The following is a 20,427-nucleotide window of genomic DNA, read 5'->3' on the forward strand; positions in this document are numbered from 1 at the left end:
CCCCTTTCACTGACGACGGGCTTGGGAGAATCTGTCAATCAAATGCTTCAAACGTTTCACCAGACACCACCTACTTTATTGAGACACCTGGTTGGTCAGTTTATAACTTCAATATCTTGAACTATAGACAAAATATCATGAAACAAATGATTTTCAAGAAGAAAAAGGTGTCAGATCCAGAACGGTTCTTCTGACTAATAGAATGACTAACAGCTGTTTGTGTCTTTATGGAAGTCTGTGGGATTTTGGCTTCTTAGAGCCACTTCCTGTTTGGAACGCCAGGGGGGAGGAGTCACTCAGAAACAGTCTATGGTCCAGGACTGAACTCCAGCTGTTGTTGCTATAAAACAAAAACAAAAAAAACAAGCTAACTGCTAATTCTTATGAATCCGGTTTTCAAATGTAGGACAAGACACTCCCACATTTTATGTGAAGCCCCTCCCACTGAGCACGTTTTATGTTTTAGTTTACATCAACACAGCGGCTCCCTTTCTATCGTGTTTTGGGATCTCACTTATTTTTTCTGGTGGAATTTCTTATGCTTTTTTTTTTTTTTTTTTTTACAGTACACTGTGTTCTGCGTCCTGATTGGAAGTAAACAGCGTTTCCTTATATGGTCCTTTCCTGCCTTCCTTAGAAAGCCAAACTGCTTTACAGTCCGTCCCATTCATCCATTCCCAGACTGATGGCGGTACCGCTGCCCAACACTGGCGCCAACCTTTAACCACCAGGAGCAATTTAGGGCTCAACGTCTTGCCCAAGGACACTTCAACACGGGTGGGCAAGGTGAGAACTGAGCCTGCACTCTTCAGATCAGAGGCTGTAGCCCACTGTCAATGCCTTCAGTTTGCCACATTTGCATCACACCTTTGGTTTTATTCCATATTCCTGGGCGTATTTGCTGCAATAGTTTGAAGTTTGAGATTTTAAAGAAGAGAGAAAAGTGAGAAAATGTTAACGCTTGTCTGAGAAAAGAGGAGTTTTCAGCTTTAAACAGAGTTCACCCATCGCTGAAGGTAGCTCCTGCAATAAATGAGGGACGCCTCCACATTGAGACGATGCCTTTGTGTCTGGAGACAACAGAAGTGTTTTGGTTAGGAGTCGTCTTCGGCGGTGACAAAGGTGATAAAGCGTCAAGTTTGGATGACGGATATGGAAGAGCCAGGAAACTTTATTACAACGTGACTTTTTTGGAAGCCATTACATTTACTCGCACAAACCTACAAGCTCCTCCTCCGGATCTTCAGTCTTAGGAAGTCCTAGTCCGTCTCCTCTGTGTTTCCAGACAAAAATGATCGTCTATTTTGCATAAATCCAGATGATCTCAGCTGTCAGATGCTGGAGGATGACCGGACTGTGGCTTTCTGCCTGCAGGGGGCGTTTCACCTGAAACATGGTCACTTTTCTTACCCGTTTCTGTAATAAATGTAAAGGAGGGGGCGTGTCTGTTCTGAACGTGTTTTCTAAGGCGATGGTCTGGATGTGGATCAGGTCAACAGTTTCACAACTTCAGCGTGATGAACTTCACCAAGACTGATCGCTGGTGGAACCACAGACGGCATTTCTTCATCACACGTGGAGGATCACGGCGACACAATGTGGCGTTCATGAAGGAAAGCCTGAAGTCTGACCTGCACAGAAACCTGAACCCCTGGTTCGTTGTCCTCATGGGTCAGAGTCTTTGAAGTGGAGCGACACCGGCGGACATCGAACCAGAGATGGCGCCGAGTCCACCTCCACGTTATCTATGGATTGAACAGAACCTGGAGCGAGAAGCCACGCCCCTGCAAGGGGGGGGGGTCCCCTGTGCCGCCCCCGACCGTGAGGAGCGTCCCCTTAGGTTTGAAGGGCTCTTCAGCTCTGACAGGCTAACAAGGGGTGCATGAACCCCCCCCCCCCCCCCATGTTGGAGGAGCTTCTCCGAGGAACAAGCTGAAACAGCTTCACCTGCTTGTTTCCCACATTCCTCCCCGGCCTGTCATTACCCACAAACCACCTGGCCTGGCTGTCACCTGAGCGAGACTCACTAACGTCCTTCATCTATAATCCATCAGCTTCATCACTTCACACAACTTTAGACGGCAGCTGCCCCCCCCTTGCCTTCCTGGCCGCAGCCTGACTCTACCCCCCCCTCCCACCCCCCAGACTCACTCAGAAGGTGTGTGCTGTACTTGCTGGTGTAGTAGTAAACGTCTTCGTAGCCTTCCTGGTAGTCGTCGTCGGCCCGGTACCTCCTCCCTCGCCTCCTCCTGCTTAGCAGGCGTAGCAGGGCCATGAACCTCTCCATCCCCCCCCCCACAGCGGCACCACCACCACGCCGGGTCCAAACCGGGTCCAAACTGGGCCAGGCTAAGCTAGCAGCGGGAGCCGACAACAGCAGGAGCAAATCCACAGGGACAGTGAGCTCAGGTTTCCTCCTCCTCGCTGCGTTTAGCTACGCACACACACGCACACACACGTACGTGCACTCTCACACTCTCCTCACTCGCTTCTTTGTATGAGCTCTTCTATCAGCAGCCTCCCGCTCCTCCTCTGCTCACATCTTCTGTCGGCTGCTGGTGCATCTAGCTGAGCGCAGCCAATCACAGGGCAGCGTGCGCACGCACACACACACACACACACACACACCCCCACACACACACACACACTTCACCGAGCTCTCCTTTGTGTTCCTCCTCTCCTTCATTCCTTTGTCATCTTCTCCTCCATCCTTTTCCTCACACGTGTGTTCCTCCTCCCCACCTTCCTCTCCTGCTCCTCCTCCTCATTCACACTCAGGGGGGCGGGGGTGGGGGTGTAATTGTGCTCAGAGGAGGAGGAAGGAGACAGGAGCTGCAGATGTGAAGATCCTCTGGACCACTCAGCATTTGTCTCACCTCCACCCCACCTCCCCCTCTAGGAGGAGCCTCACAGGCTCCTCCCACACTTACCGTCAGGTGACCAAAGAGGTTTGGAGGAGACATTTGAAATGATTTGGTTTTCTACAGCAGAACTTTAATTTAGTTCAGAATGTTGTTCTGAAATGCGAATTATATTTATTTTTATTAGAATTTTACTTAAATTTGTCGACATATTTAAAAAGATTCTGGGTGTTTTCATCTCATTATGAACTAAAACCTGAAATCTGCTACACAAAAAACACAATCGCACTTGTCTGACCAGATTTCAAACGCGTTTATCAAAACTGAAGTGGACTCAGAAACACAGATGAACTTTTCAGATCATCACTGCAGAGAAATGACGACACCCCCCCCGTCCTACGAGCAGCTCCACCAATCAGTGCACAGGAGCTGGCGCTCCCCTTCACATGAAGTCGACTCACGAAGAGGAGCGCTTCTGTAACCAACCATGTCGCTGTCTGGAGGTTGAGGGTTAGATGGTCAATAAAACTTTATTTAAATCTGCTGCAGGTCACATGACCGCTTCGCTTTGTTTAAATAAAGTTGACCTTTCGGTTCGACGCCACCGACGCTCTAGTGACCATCGGCCACTGAACAACAACATTACAAAAGTGGATTCACACAACTGCACACGTACACACGGACAAACACACACAGATACAGGAATACAAACGCACACATACTTACAGGAATTCGCACAAACATGCAGAAACACACGTTTCTATAAACAGAAATGCTACACAGAGACATACAGACAAACACACACACAGAAATACACACACAAACACACATGCAGAAATACAAACACACACAAACAGACATGCATGCAGAGACACACACATACATAAGGAATTCCACACGCAAAAACACACGCGTGCATCCAAACACGTACAGGCACACAAACACAACCCAATCTTTAATGTTTTACTGCTTAACTGTATCAAAACTGTATAACACCCCCCCCCCCCTCCAGTCTTAGACCCCCCTCCAACAAGCAGCCCAGCTTCAGACTCGCAGACCTGACAGTGAAGGGGGGGGGGGGGGGGGTGTCGAGTGACCTTCAGTGGCAAAGGTGTAGAATCAGAGAAGGAGATGCTGCTGAAAGTGTTCGCCCTCATTTGCATACAGCTTCCAGGCTGCCGCAGCTCTGCATCCTGATTGGCTGACCCATGTGTGTAACTGAGCGTGGTTAATGTGCTTCTCCATGCTCCACTTCAAGCCCTCAGACTAGACTCTGCCGCCGCCTGCTGGTCACTCAGAGCAACTGCAGAGAAAGACTGGAGCAGAACTGGGCAGCAGTAAAATGAATCTGCAACAGCTAACAGATTAGAAAGCCACAATACCCATGATGCAACAGCGGAGAGAGTCACACAAGCATTGATGACGCTCAAAGCCTGAGAGACAGAAGGACCTATGGAAACAGAACCGGCCCAGACCAGAGAATCCAGGGAATTAATGGACTCTAAGTGACTGACCTAGAATCTTCATGGAAACTTCTTGGACAACCACCCAGAACGCCAACAAAAGTGACAACGACCCACAACGCCGACAAACGTGACAACAACCCACAACGCCGACAAACGTGACAACGACCCACAACGCCAACAAACGTGACAACGACCCACAACGCCGACAAACGTGACAACGACCCACAACGCCGACAAACGTGACAACGACCCACAACGCCAACAAACGTGACAACGACCCACAACGCCAACAAACGTGACAACGACCCAGAACGCCAACAAACATGACAACGACCCACAACGCCAACAAACGTGACAACGACCCACAACGCCAACAAATGTGACAACGACCCAGAACGCCAACAAACGTGACAACGACCCACAACGCCAACAAACGTGACAACGACCCACAACGCCAACAAACGTGACAACGACCCACAACGCCGACAAACGTGACAACGACCCAGAACGCCGACAAACGTGAAAACGACCCACAACGCCGACAAAAGTGAAAACGACCCACAACGCCGACAAACGTGACAACCATCCACTACGCCGACAAACGTGACAACGACCCACAACGCCAACAAACGTGACAACAACCCACAACGGCGACAAACGTGACAACGACCCACAACGCCGACAAACGTGACAACGACCCACAACGCCAACAAACGTGACAACGACCCACAACGGCAACAAAAGTGAAAACGACCCACAACGCCGACAAACGTGACAACCATCCACAACGCCGACAAACGTGACAACGACCCAGAACGCCGACAAACGTGACAACGACCCACAACGCCGACAAACGTGACAACGACTCACAACGCCGACAAACGTGACAACCACCCACAACGCCAACAAACGTGACAACAACCCACAACGCCGACAAACGTGACAACGACCCACAACGCCGACAAACGTGACAACGACCCACAACGCCAACAAACGTGACAACGACCCACAACGCCGACAAACGTGACAACAACCCACAACGCCGACAAACGTGACAACGACCCAGAACGCCGACAAACGTGACAACGACTCACAACGCCGACAAACGTGACAACCACCCACAACGCCAACAAACGTGACAACAACCCACAACGCCGACAAACGTGACAACGACCCACAACGCCGACAAACGTGACAACGACCCACAACGCCAACAAACGTGACAACGACCCACAACGCCAACAAACGTGACAACAACCCACAACGCCGACAAACGTGACAACGACCCAGAACGCCGACAAACGTGACAACGACTCACAACGCCGACAAACGTGACAACGACCCAGAAACGCCGACAAACGTGACAACGACCCACAACGCCGACAAACGTGACAACGACCCACAACGCCGACAAACGTGACAACGACCCACAACGCCGACAAACGTGACAACGACCCACAACGCCGACAAACGTGACAACGACCCACAACGCCAACAAACGTGACAACGACCCACAACGCCGACAAACGTGACAACGACCCACAACGCCGACAAACGTGACAACGACCCACAACGCCAACAAACGTGACAACGACCCACAACGCCAACAAACGTGACAATGACCCAGAACGCCAACAAACGTGACAACGACCCACAATGCCAACAAACATGACAACGACCCACCATGCAACAAATGTGACAACGACCCAGAACGCCAACAAACGTGACAACGACCCACAACGCCGACAAACGTGACAACGACCCACAACGCCGACAAACGTGACAACGACCCACAACGCCAACAAACGTGACAACGACCCACAACGCCAACAAACGTGACAACGACCCACAACGCCAACAAACGTGACAACGACCCACAACGCCAACAAACGTGACAACGACCCACAACGCCGACAAAAGTGAAAACGACCCACAACGCCGACAAACGTGACAACGACCCAGAACGCCGACAAACGTGACAACGACTCACAACGCCGACAAACGTGACAACCACCCACAACGCCAACAAAAGTGAAAACGACCCACAACGCCGACAAACGTGACAACCATCCACAACGCCGACAAACGTGACAACCACCCACAACGCCAACAAACGTGACAACAACCCACAACGCCAACAAACGTGACAACAACCCACAACGCCAACAAACCAGATAATGACCCAGAACGCCAACAAACGTGCTGACAAACACAACACAATAAACCTAAAGCTGCACCAAAATCTCAATTCCAAATTTAATTTTGTTGCTGCAAAAATAAATTTTTTGGATTAAACTATGTTCATGTTCTGACAAAGATCTAAAGTGTATATATAAAAGAAAAATGCATACATTCGAAAATAAATCAAAGAAAAGTTCAAAACAAAGTGAAAAAAGTATATAAAAGACAAACACACCTCCAATAAGAAAATAAAATCATCCAAGCATTTCTTCTTAGAACGTTCACAGTTATGCATCATAACTCTCTTGTTTTGGACCTAAAATCTTACCTTTGAACCTTCAAAAAGGCTAATGCACAGGTGAGTTCACCTCTGATGGTTTAAGAAAATAAAAATGAGATCATTGAAAGAAAAAACAGGAGTTTACTGAGATGCTGTTTGTGTTTGATGCCAGCAACCCGCTGTCCACCTGGACCACGTCCAGATCTGTGTGGGACAGAAAAGCCAAACCGATTTCTTTTCTTTGGGAATTCAGAAACGGCCTCCTGATGACGACTAGGAGAGGCTGCTCATCTTCCTCCTCCTCCTCATCATCATCGGTCCTCTGGGAGCAGAAGAGGGGCTCGGGAATCGCCGTGGTAACAGTGATCAAAGGCGCCCGTGGACAAAGTTGTGACATCAGAACAAATTTAAGATAAACTCCCTGCTGTGATGACTTACATCAAACGAGCAGGCGGACACGTCCAAAGCCCGGAACCAGGAGGAGACGTGACCTCCAGGTCTTCCTGTCCATCACAGGATATTCTGGACGGCAAACAGCAAAGGAGCTTCATCTCAGACTCTGCAGGCTTCAGCCTGATGAGAGCAAGTGGAGATGTTTGCACGGTGGAGGAAGGCTGGTGGTACGGGCCTGTTCTGCAGCTGGTGCATGAAGCACCAAGAACTCTGCTGAAATGAAAGTGATGCAGGACAAAGCTGAGGACTTCCTGCAGTCATCCAGATCCAGACGGGATGTTCTGACGGAAGCAGAACGTCTCTGCAGAGCAAACGAGGCTCTGGTCTGAATGTTTCACACTTTCTGCCTTCATGGAACATTTTCTCTGTGATTCACTGCTGAGAGAATGTCTCTGTAATCCTGAGGACGGCTCTGACATCAGCACGTCTTGGCGGGGACGGTGTGTGTGTGCACGTGCATCTGAGTGTGTGTGTGCGTGTTAAAGCCATTTTCTCCACTTCTTAGTCAAAATCCTAAACCGGCGGGATGATGTCAGGCTCTGACACACAGCTTCACTTCGTGCCTCACTACTCATCTGCTCCCAGAGCTCCAGAGCCACACGTGCACGCTCATGCACAGTCCGTGCACGCTCATGCACAGTCCGTGCACGCTCATGCACGTTCTCCAGCATCAAAAGCTGCACTTCCTTCTTGTTGATGTGGGGGGGGGGGGGCTAAATGTAGAGATTTTGTGAAGCAATCCTTCTCTCTGGGGATTCTGCACCTCCTCGGTAAAACTGAGCAGGAAGGAGGAGGTCTTCATGGAGAACTGACAGGCACACAGGCGCTGCTCCTTCAGGACCCGACAGCTGAAGAACCGGGTCAGGACGACACAGGCAGACCAGCTCCTGAGAGGACGACTGCCGGCCTATCTTCTGTACCACAGAATGCCTTTCACAATAAAAGCACAGATGTGTGGAGGTCTCTTCCTTTAAAATATGTTGCAGTTTCTGCTCTTAAGCTTTGAATCTGCAGAAAATGTTCAGAAAGTGCAGAGTAATTCTTTTTTTTGCGATTGATTGAATTGGTCATCTCCAAACAGCGTTATGGTGTAATGCAGGGCTCAAGACTGCGAGCAATTGGTCGCATTTTGCGACCAAAATTTGAGAGTGTGCGACTGAATTTTACATCCAGTCGCACATGCGCGACCAGTAAATTTGCTTCCCCCACCCTTCGTATTTTTTATACATTAAACGTGGAAGGGGCACGTCAATGATCAATGAAATAATTAATGAGACGCAAGTCCACACGGACGCAGGCAGACACACACACTCGCGCACATACTCATGAAACGCGAGCACACACTCGCGTGATGCCTGTGTGTGAGGCGGCCACTGCGTGTGAGAAGAATAGGGACAGCCACTGTGAGTGGCTAAAATGCGTGGAGGGGGAGGGGCCTAGAGATAATCGAGCGCGCGTAAACATCTGTGGGAAGGAAACTGAGACAAATATCACAACCTGATATGTGCGTCTGAGCTATGAGCAAGCGAACTATTGATTCGTTCTTCCCACCTGCGGCTAGTGTACCAGTGCCAGAGTGTACAGCAGGGGTCTCAAACTCGCGGCCCGCAGGCTATTTGCGGCCCCCAAGATGATATTTTGCGGTCCCCGCCTTAATATGAAGGTTTAATGTTACTGCAGCCCGCCAGTTTGTATGAATGACACTTTTTCATTGTCGTGCGCGAAGCTGACCAACCAATCACAGTGGGGTAAATGACTCTTGGGGGCAGGACAATGACAGGCCTTGAAAGCAGGACACCTGACAGCCCCCTCCCTCCCCGGACCACATTAAGAAGTTCCTTACTTTCCTTTAGAACGTATTTATTCGCTCGTAATTTTCTAAATACATGCAGTCCGTGCTGAACTTTTCTCTGGGCCGCACAGACCCGGAGGAAGGTTTAGGTTTTGGTTACGGTTACGGCGGCGCATAAAACGGTCCTGCGCGGTTGTTACGGCAGCACACCGGGTCAGCTGAGGAGAATAAATGTCCCCCACCTACATGCGTGACAGCTAACGGGGCTTGAACTTTAAACACGTGCGAGCAAAAACAACATTAGTTTTAGACTCACTGAAAATACGAGGGGAAAATGCAACGATAGACGTGTTTGAGATGAACCGGCACCTCGCCTGGATCGTTGGGGAGACCGAGGGGGTGGGGGGGGGGGGGGGGGCTGTGAGATGAAAGCGAATCTGCAGCAAGACTGAAGGAGAACAGGAAATTGGAGTTGTCCTTAACATTCAATTTAGTTTTAATATTCCTCTCCCCCTTAGTATGATCTGTGTTATTATATATTTTATGATTATTTTAATGTTTTGTGATGTATGTAGCCTTTTTTTAATGAATTGGTATTTTAAATTATTTTAATTAATCACTCCACTACAAAAACCATCAGGACACATGTCCCATAATGCATTGTTTTGTAGTCTCTAGTTTCCAGCTGTGTCCGGGTAGGTTTGCCCCTTGCTCCCACCCCTTTCTCGATTGACAGTTGATGTTGGAGCAAAAACAAAAATATATGTCACACACCAGGTGATCTGTGCAGCGTTGAGTCTACCTGGGTGATCTCAAACACGCTTATTGTGCATCTTGGCTGCACCTATTTGGTGTCACAAAGATAAATTTGTACTGTCATGACAGTGATGCTTTTGTTTTGTTGCATCTTCAAAAGTGCAGAATAAAATGTGACACTGAATTTGAAACAGCACATTGTAATTTCTGCATCTATTATTAAAGTATTTATTAGTAATACAGTGGAAATTAGTAGATTTGGTTAGAATGTTGATTTACGGTATGCGCCCCTAAATTTTCTGGTTGCGCCCCTAAAAATTTTCAGTTAGGGGCCACTGTGCTCCTAGTGAAAAAAGTTAGTCTGGAGCCCTGTAATGATTCATCTGGTCGCACGTTCTGGGTTTAAAGTAAAACCTCTGAACTGTAGGTTCTTCTGCTCCTGGTCTACAGTCTCAGTGAGAAGATCTGAACCCTTAGAACCATTAGAACTCCATGAGCAGATCTGGCAGAAGTTTCTGTCGTCTCCAGTTAAACTCACATCCGAAGAACCTTTCCAGTCTTTACAGACAACACTGTTCACTTCCTCTGGTTTCTAATCAAGCAGAAAATGAAGCGTTTGTTTCTCTGATTCTGCCTGAACGTTGATTGAATGAACTCTCTGCTGTTTCCCATAATGCACTGGGGCCCTGGCAGCTGCCAGGTTCATCCGTTTCCCGTTCCTACAGAAAAGCTGCGGCTGAATGAAGATGATTTTCCCCAGAGTGAAAGGAAACAGATTCAGACGGGATGCTGTTTCATAGCTCACACCGTCAGAGGGACCGGAATCGCGTCTGAATGGATGGCGCCGGAGCCGTCAATTACTGCCTGATTGTGTCGATCGCTGCAACACATTTGGGGGTGTGAACTGCCTGCTGTCACCGACATCCGGAGCTTCTGGTGGTTTTCTCTCCCTTCACTCCGTCCTCTTCTCAGAATGAATCTGGATCTGTGAAGCCCGCAGAGGCCGGGCCCTTCAGCCCGGATTGGACCCGTGGAACAGCAGGAGTAAACAGTGGAGCAGTGCGTCTCCTCTGGTTTAAAAATTAAATATTTACCTTTAATCTATTTTTACTCTCCTGCCTTTGGAGGGGAGGCCTCTGCTTTTCAAAGCTCTGAGGAGCATCGCTCTGATGACATCAGTCCACGAACGCCACGGTCGGGTTCAAGTCCGCAGCAGCAGAACCATCTTTTCTTAGACTTCTCTGTGAAAAACCTGTTACTTTATTGATCTTCACTGCACGAGGGCCGAGCCATAACCAAAGGTGTTCCTCAGGGATCTGGTCCGAGACCACTTCTCTTCCTTTATGTTGTTGTTGTTTTGGTCAACCTTCTCATTTTGTAGGTTGACCCAACAAAAAAAAGTAAATTCTCTTAAGTTCTGGACGGTTTGAAGGCAAAAAGAGGTGCGAGTGCCACTGGTAGACGGCGCCCTCACAGCCAAACACCCGGGTTAATCAGAAATCCAAGCCCTCAATGGTCTACCACCTCTTGGCTCACTTCCTTGAACGGTTTAGTGTTTCGTTCAGCATCATTGTTCCACGAGGTTTAAACATCATCCAGGCATAACTCCAGGGTGACATTTGCAGCTGGTCTTGAGATTCGACCCGTTTTCCTGGAGGACATCCTGAATCCAGAACTGAACCGTAAACCAACGACAGACCGTCACGGACGTCGTATGAGGTTTGTGGTGTATGTTTAGACGCCCTGGAGGATCATCTCTGAAACCAACAGTTGGATTCTGCACAGCAGGTTCAGAGATAACTCCACCCACCTCAAAAAAAAAAGAAATTACCCACCTGTCAATCACCAGACTTTGACAAATCTAGAAAGTTATCGTCATTTTGAATCAAATGTAAAGGGCTCTGACGATTGGCCGTACATACGCTTTGGGGGCAACATCTGTAAACGTGGGGGTCAACAGGAACCTGCCTCAGTGGTCCTTGGTGGAACTTTTTGGTACTTCAGGGTTAATCTGAACTTTTGGGATGAACCCCATTTCTGATTGGCTGCTTTTGAACTTCAGTCCTGCAGATCCGACTTCTTTCAAGAGCTTTGATACCGGTTTCATCACAGCAGCAACATTTTTCTTCCCTGATGAGCTGCGTTCCATCATGTTCTAGACGTTCTGCAGGGTTCTCTGACTAACTGGAAACTCTTTAGAATTAATAAAATGATGGAATGAAGGTTTTAAAAGCCCATCGCTAAAGATAGAGCTGCTGAACATGAAGAGGAGCGGCATGTCCTGGAAACGGATTTGTCTTCATGAAACACGCTCCTCCCCTTCTGGACCAATTGAGTGACGGCGGCAGCTCAGAACCGGGGCAGCTGGCTCTGATCATCAGAACTTTAACGGTCTGAGGAGATGGAAAGATCTTCTCTGAACTTGTGAGCCCGATTTGAAGACGAGATGTGAGGAAACGATGATGGATGTTCAGGGTGGTTCTGAGGTCCAGCTCACGTTCAGAGGTGAAACATCTTCGTCCCTCCTGGGCTCCCACACCAGTGATCGGCCCGGTTCTGAAGCATCAGCTGGTGTTTGCGTTGTTCATCTCCAAGCAGACAGCAGCTCTTCAGTGAACTGAAAACTGGGGGGCATCTGCCTTGGGGTGGGGGGTAAGCGTCCTCACAGCGGTTCATCGCTCAGATGTTTGCCGAGTCTGGAGGCGTGTCTGTTCTCGTCCAGCCGGAGTCTGCCTCAGACCGGACCAGAACCGAGCAGCAGATGAAGAACAGAGGCAGAGGAGCTTCATAGTTTGAGTAACGAGTCTGAATCAATTATTTAGGGTTTCACACTTTAAAAATATCCTGAAAACGTCCAGGAGCCTCATTCCTCACAGATGACCGCCGGTTCAGTTCAGTTGCAGTTCTTTGGACTGAAAGCTGAGAACCTCCTCGGGTTCCTCTGTTGGTTCCTCAGCTCCTATGAAGTCCTTCAGTCGTTTTGTGGCTCCTGGAACATGTTTTATGTTTAGTGGCGGTGAATGGAAAGCTGAACATGTTCTGATGATCCTTTGACAGCTGCTCTGGAGCTTCATCTTCAAACCCAACTTCAGCATCATCACACCGAGAGGGGGACTTTCAAAATAAAAGCATTTGCTCACAGTGGTTTGGAGCTTTATGAATCAACATAATGAAGGATCCATTTTTGGCTCAGTTCTGCTCTTCCGTCTCCTGGAAGCTGAACGGACATTTGTCTGACCAGAAGCTTCCTCTGTTTGAAATGAAAGTGTTCATGAAGCGCTTTCTTCCTTCAGTTTGAACAAACTTTAGAGGCTTTACGACGGAAACGGTCAGAACTGCCCGTGTGATTGTCGGTCCAGATAAAAAGCTAATGCGGTTCTGAAGAACTGAGCAGATAGCATCTGGAGGATTGGCTAATTGAAGACAACAACCCCCGCAGATTCTGGATTTCTATCTGCAACAGGAATTACAGAGGAGTGACTCCTCTGTGGCCCCGCCCCTCACTGAGGGGCTGAAAAGCTGCAGCTTCGTTTCAGAAGTTCACCTTTGACTGGCGTTTCGGCTCCCGTCACTGATTTTGTGGTTTGGTCGGTTGAAGCGCCGCGTGATCTCGACCGCTACTAATTCAGGCGTGACTGGAAAGAACAAGTATCCCCATTGACGCTGCTGGACACCTCCACTCCCACTGTACGGGGGGGTACGGCATCTGCAGGTCTTTGGGTCATCATCGCCTTAAGGGACGTCGTGAAAGTGGAACGTACCATCATGATGCGTGTGGTGAGTGTATCATGAAGTATTCGTAATGATAATGGAAGTTACACGCACTTATACCACGGTCCGGGTGAATTCTCGATTCTGATTGGCTGCTGGGTGTGCATTAAAAAGTGATAATGCACGCCTAAAAAGTAGTTCCGGTCACATAGCCTGAATGTTCTGCATCACTGCGCTGCTTCTTTAAAACAACCCTTCTCTTCATTATCTGGACAAAAACAGGCGGTTAGAGGAGAACTGTCTCTCTGAACGGATGCTTTATTTAACACATCGTCATCATGAGCATAGATGTCGCCGTCCTTTGCCGCTGCAGTCAAGTTACCGTGACAACGCGCCGCATCACGTAACAAGTAGTCCGCTTTTTGTGAAAAAAGTGATCCAAACCAAAAAAATTACAAGAATAAAGAACTAAAGGTTGAATGTTTATATCTTTTGTAAGTGACCAAGTTATAAGCGGGTTGATGGCCTTCAAAGGCTGCATTATTATGAATGAAAGCACTTCATTGGAGCCTGAACCATGATGGGGGGGGGGGGGGGGGGGGGGTGATGAAGCTCAAGAGCTCAACGCTTTTCCAACCAAACAGATCCAGAGAAGGTCACGGCTTCTCTGAGCTGAGCCACTCTGAGTTGGTATCACCACAGAACCAGAACCAACCATCTGGACTTTCAGGACGTTAGGCATCAAACAACAACCATTCTGGAGCCCCCCCCATGACCCGCTCAAGCACCTTCAAGGTGTTTCCAGGCTGCTCCGGCTACGCAACTCCACCGAAACCAGAAACTCGCTGCGGCAAACGAGGCGGAACACGAAGACCTGAGGCTCCGAGTCGGCTTCAGGTCAAGTCCTGGAATAGACCTGGAGAGGACCTGGAGCTCTGAGGGAGTTTTGTTCCAAACAGACAACAAACGCACAAACATGAACTTTTGACTATTTCCAAACTGTCAGGCAATACTAAAAATAGTCATTTACACAAAACACTTACACACACACAAACGCCCACCCACAAACGCATAAACACACACACAAACCCACAAACGCATAAACACACACACATATGCACATTTGCCTCCAAACCCCTGACCTGTTTTCGTGCTGCAGGTGCACTGATGCGTTCACGGTCATCCTGGTCGTACGGTCAGAGCAGGTCCATTTCTACCCGATATGCTAGTGAAGTTATGACGTCATGATTTCATCACTGACTGGGAGCAACCGGTGCTCAGTAGGATTTGAGCTCTAGAGCACTTTTCCCAGCAGAACCGATGACGCTGTCGGTCACCTCCAGCAGCGGTTCTCACCTGAAACACAACAACCGCGAGTCCAGAGAGGACCCTGAACGCAGCAGCAGATCCAGCTGCTGCGTTCAGGCGCCTGACCGACACCTTTGAGCCTCACGGAGAATTGGCGGTTTCCCCCCCCTCAGGTAAATGAACTTTGTTCATGAGAAAGATAGACTTTGACCCGAATGAGGCAGAACCACACGGTTCCCCACATCCACCGGAACACAGCGGTCCGGACTGAGCGGAACCAGGGAGAGCATCAATCACGGGCGCCTTAACGCCTCATCTGTCAGCGCTCTGCGCATGCCCGTCAGACACACTGCGCGGTCACGGAAATCACCGGAACGCCGGTGAGGGTGGTCGTCCGTGCGCGTGCGTTTAAACTGCTGTTAGCCTCCACTGCTAACCAGTCGGTAACGGTCACCGGTAAACGCTCGTGACCATACCCGTCCGGCAGGAGGAGGAGGAAGGGGGGGGGGGTCACCTTTACTAAACCCACAACGTGCCAGGTACCAACTTTCACTGATTAGGAGCCGCTCCAACGTGAGCGCGTGAGACACGCCGCGCGACAGAGATAGAAGCAGTGATAACAAGCGCGCGCACGCACGCTCACACATGAAGACACGCACGCGCAGTGAGCTCACCTCCCTCCGGGTCCGGTTGCAGACAGGCCGGGATGTTCTTCTTCCAGCCGGGCATGATGCACGTGAGGGCGGACAGCGAGTCCAGGGCGGCGGGTCAGCGCTCACGCGGCGGCGCGAGCAGCAACATGGCTAGCTAGCTCTAGCTTCTGCCGCTGCACCTCTGCCTCTCTCCACCACTCTCTCTAGCTCACACAGGCATGCGAGCCCCCTCCCTCTCTCTCTCCCTCCGTCTTTATGTCTCTCGACCCCTCCCCCGCTGTAACTCGACCCCCTCGAGCCTCCCTGGAGGAGCGCGAGGCAGAACCCGCGAGCTCCGCTGCGGACGGAACCGGTTCTCACGAGCCCTGAGGAGCTCGCAGTGCCTCACCGGAGTGCGCGCGCGACATTTATTCACTTTATGATCATGGGCGCGCTCACGGGGGTCCTTGGACCCCTGCATCTCCCTGACATAACCCGATGACATGTGGTCGTGAGAAGCTCACGCGCCTTCTGTTTAACTCCGTGTCCAGGAGTTTTGGTTGAGGATGACAAACAGAAGTCAGAGTTCAGTTCCACATAAACTGAAGTTAATGACTTTCAAGTCCATCTAAGCGTTCCCACTTTTCATGATGATGATGATGCGCTTTTAGCCAAAATCTATTACCTGTGTGGTTTTCTAGGACCTAGTTTCTGCAGAGCAGCAGGAGTTCATTAGAAATTCACCTCTGAGTTGTGGGCGGGACTGTTGGTGCGTCGTAACCCCGCCCTTACTTCCCATCATCCCTTTCCCTCTCTCCTGCTAGCTTACAGCGCCTCATTCCCCTCTCTAACATTAGCGGTGCAACATAAACAGCAGCAACATCAGATCAATCCATCCGTCCGGTTCTGATCCAGATTCCAGCTCAGACCAGGAGAACAAAGACGTTCATGGATCTGTTGGTCTGCAGGTGGATGATCAGAAAGGGGCGGAGCAGGGAGACTGTGGCCCCGCCCAGCGTGTTTTCTACATCACACACCCACTGTTTCAAACTCCATTTTCTCGTCTGCTCCTGATTCACAGAGATTTGAACATAAAAATAATCAGAAATGCAATTTTAATCTTAATTTTGTCGATTTATGGCCTCCATAGTTAGAAAAATGCCACAACAACATGTTAAAAACACCAAAGACAACATTTTCATCAGTGGGTCTTTCAGGCTCAAAGTTGACATCAGTTGAACCATCTGGTAAATAATAAATGGAAGAAAACTTCAGCTTCTTCCTGTCTGGTCTCCATGAAGGTCAGCAGACAAACCCAGACCGAAGCCGAACTCTGGAACGGCATCAGCAGATCGCTCTGCTCATCCGGATCCCGGCGCCTGTATCAGTATTTACGGTTCAAAACCATTTTTTTAACTTCCATTCCAAACCTTTGTGGAACAGGAACCATGAAGAACTTTGGAGGTGAGGACATGGAGGAGCAGGACTGGCTGCTTTTCTTCTTCCTGCTTTTATTTGGGTTGGCCACAGCTCGTTTTGGACAACAGCGCCCCCACATGAGCAGCAGATGGAAGAGCGCTTTGGTCTTGTTCAGTCTTTGCTTCTGTTCTAAGGGCGCCATGGGGGGGGGGGGGTTACAGGGTTCCTGCCACAGGGCTGAGCGGAAGAAACGTATTTCAACATTAAAAAAGAAAACTCTTTCTAAAGTTGAAATGAAAAGCTTTCATCGCGTTCAGAAGGACATTTGTTTGTTTCCTTTTTTGGAAACGATGCTAAAGGACTCACAGAGACCACCCACAGGAAGCTGCACGCCGGCGTCTGAAGTCCTGCCTGGACTCGTCTCAGAGGAATTCACCCCAGCTCCCCCGTGCTGTGGCTTAAAGGAGCACCTCCCCTCAGCAGACAAGGCCCCCGGGTTCTCCGTTTCTCTGCCCGTCAGTCAGAACCTCCGTTTACCTGATCAGGTGATCAGAGGACAGTAGGAGCTCACGGTCCTGATCTACTCTTTAGTTTTTCTTGTCATCTCTGATTCATCGCAGAATTGAGAATTGTAGATAATTGTCAGTACTAACAAGATTTTCTCCAGTTTATAATATTTTTATTTGTGAAAGTATGTTTTGGACTTTATTTCTAGAGGATTTCATTTTGGCTGCAATTACAACATAGTGCCACTAGATGGCTCCTAATCTCTCATCTTGGGTCTTCAACCTGTCAAAACTGATTCAGAAACACCAAATGAACATTTATCTTCACCTTATAAAGAACATGATGGTTAATGAGATTCTTCAATCTAGTTTTCTTCCGTTATCCTTTTTTCCCGATCAAAAACGTTGTTGGTTGTTGATCCTGAAGCAGGATTATCTGCAGTTAGAGGAGGCTGTGATTGTTATCGTCAGTGCAGGTCGTGTCGACACCTTCAAGTACCGATGAAGACTCTGGAGGAAGAAGTTCGGCTTTGAAATCCGTCTTTTGTGATTCCAGGGGAGATTGCAGATTTTCTTCAGATTTCTAAACTTTAACTGTAACCAAAGTAGGAACCAATGTAAAACAAAAAGCCTTTCGAGCTCCTTTAATTTTGAAAATAAGGATGAAGCGATGCTTTCATGATACTGGTACTTCAGAGCCTTTGATGCTTTATACTGTAGCTCCTCAGAACAATGACATTAAATATTTCTGCCCTTTCTGATGTTTCCCAGCTCTGTAATGACACTGATGCAGAAATTCAGTGTGGAATGTGTTCTAATGAATGTGAGCGGAGCTTTTCTGGTTTGAAAAAAGAAGCTTCACTTCTCTTGTGGAGTCTGATGATTCTAACTAAAAGTGGATTGAAAACCACATTTCAGGTCCAGAATCTCAGGAATGACTTGAGTGTCAGAGCCGGGTTCTCTGAGGTCAAAGTGTCGTCCTCTCTCTCTCTCAGGTATGAATTCTACGTTGAAAAAGATTCTCCAACAGCATGCGTCATTAAATATTGAAAGATCTTTAAACTAAAGATCCGCTTTTGTGGAAAGACAAAACCTTCCAGCCTGCAGGAGCGTCATGCTTTTAAAGGATCGGTTTGGGAATGCAGCCTCCAGCAGGGATCGGCAGACTTTGGATTGGAGCGGCCATCTTCCTTCCCTGCGGAGCTGCGGCGGCGGGCGGCGTGGAGGAGGGAGAGCGGGGAAAGATGCAGCGGCGTGGAAGAATGGCTGTCTGCAGGCGAGGAGACAGAAAGAGGAGGCTGACCTGGATGTGGAGGGACAGAGTCACGTGACTCTGTCAGAGTGGATCCCTGCAGCCTTTCAGTTCATCGTTGTTGGAGCTGATGGTTTCATCCGCTGATGGGCTTCTCCTCCACATGTTGGGTCACGCTGACGGTGCTAACACGATTTGGCTGAAAGGCTCCAAATAAGGGCGTAGATTTTACAAAGCACAAAAACGACAACATTTTGATTTAAAATATCAACAAAAAAATTCTGGTCCATTTCTCCAGATGGACTGAAGCAGCAGAATTAGATTTTTACAGAAGAACCACCTGGATAATGGACCTGATGTTTCATGATGAGCTTTAGCCCCGCCCCCTAGACATGGAGGCTGGTTTCTCTTATAATTAGCCATAAAGAGGGCTGAGATGCTCAGTCTGCTGGGGAAAAGTATCTGGTCGTGCACGTCGGGCACGTGCACGCGCCCTCTCTGGAATCACAGCGTGCATATGTCAGCTGCTGCATTATGCGTGAACAGAGAGCGCCTGGGGGTTTGTAAACACCCCACTCCGCTGATCTGTGACTCACTGCCACACAAACACACAGACACAACATACACACACTCACACAGGCAAGCTTCTGTCCTTGAAACAACACGCACTTATCCCTGATTGTTTAAACAGCCTGAACCTGATGCTACACTGATGACAAAAACACAAAACAAGCATAAACTACACACAGACTCACACACACCTGTCTGACTAGCGTTTCAGGTGAGGCTAAGCTTATCCCTGCAGCTGAGCTGAGATCTTTGATTCCCTTTGCTGCAGAACTGCAGAGAGTCTGTCCTGGTCCAGCTGGTCCCACTCTGCTGGTTCCATGTGACTTAAGCTCCTGCTCCAGAGACGCTCTGGTCTGGTCTCAGGATCAGAACTGGGACCCTGGTGAGGGTCTCAGGATCAGAACCGGGACCCTGGTGAGGGTCTCAGGATCAGAACCGGGACGCTCGTGAGGGTCTCAGGATCAGAACCGGGACCCTCGTGAGGGTCTCAGGATCAGAACCGGGACCCTGGTGAGGGTCTCAGGATCAGAACCGGGACCCTCGTGAGGGTCTCAGGATCAGAACCGGGACCCTCGTGAGGGTCTCAGGATCAGAACCGGGACCCTGGTGAGGGTCTCAGGATCAGAACCGGGACCCTGGTGAGGGTCTCAGGATCAGAACCGGGACCCTCGTGAGGGTCTCAGGATCAGAACCGGGACCCTGGTGAGGGTCTCAGGATCAGAACCGGGACCGAGACCCTGATCCTGAGACCCTCATGAGGGCTCCTTCATCGCTGCTGCTTCTGGGGACTTTCTCTGAATGGTGTTTTAAATTAGGTTTTAACCAAGTTATACTTTATATTTAAATGTATGTTCTATTAAATTTTAATATATTTAAGAAATTGTTTTCTATTTTTGTGTTTTTATTTGACCCTGTTTATCATTTTTAAGTTTTTCTTACATCTGGATTCTAGCTTTACTTTTCAAATTAATTGTTCTTCATTCATTTAAATGGATGAGGGTTTTTTATAAAGTAGTTTCTTATAAAATGTTTTTTTGTTCTGTTTTAGATGGACTTTATATGATCATGTCGTGTTTGTTGTTTTTTTATTGGAATGTTTTAGTAAACTATGAAGCCCTGGAAGTGACATACATTTTACCTCCTCAAATTAGCATTTTGTGAGCACAAACTAGCATATACTAGTATATACTAGTATATATACACAAAAATGTGTATTTTGCACAAATTAGTATTTTTTGGG

At 48.7% G+C, this 20,427-nt stretch overlaps 1 protein-coding gene and 1 long non-coding RNA gene across 6 annotated transcripts in view; both read right to left on the reverse strand.

Annotated features, from left to right (window-relative positions):
- The window catches only part of grip1 (glutamate receptor interacting protein 1), a 47,530-nt gene extending 31,401 nt beyond the window's left edge, over positions 1 to 16,129 (reverse strand). For 2 of the 5 annotated variants that reach the window (XM_023952632.1, XM_023952631.1), the window contains exon 1: positions 2,152 to 2,614. In XM_023952632.1, the coding sequence (XP_023808400.1) occupies positions 2,152 to 2,287 (136 nt within the window). In that variant the 5' untranslated portion in view covers positions 2,288 to 2,614. Of the gene's footprint in view, positions 1 to 2,151; positions 2,618 to 15,482 lie in introns of those variants that run through there. The other 3 variants (XM_023952634.1, XM_023952635.1, XM_023952630.1) reach the window with 3 other exon arrangements.
- Positions 16,130 to 16,538: 409 nt separating this feature from the next.
- Positions 16,539 to 20,379, reverse strand: LOC110017597. The gene is made up of 2 exons (XR_002293032.2): positions 17,226 to 20,379; positions 16,539 to 17,096 (listed from the first exon to the last, which is right to left on the reverse strand). It is a non-coding gene; the product is annotated as an uncharacterized LOC110017597 (long non-coding RNA).
- Positions 20,380 to 20,427: the final 48 nt, after the last annotated feature.

Source organism: Oryzias latipes, chromosome 23 (assembly GCF_002234675.1).
Source record: "Oryzias latipes chromosome 23, ASM223467v1".
NCBI lineage: Eukaryota > Metazoa > Chordata > Actinopteri > Beloniformes > Adrianichthyidae > Oryzias > Oryzias latipes.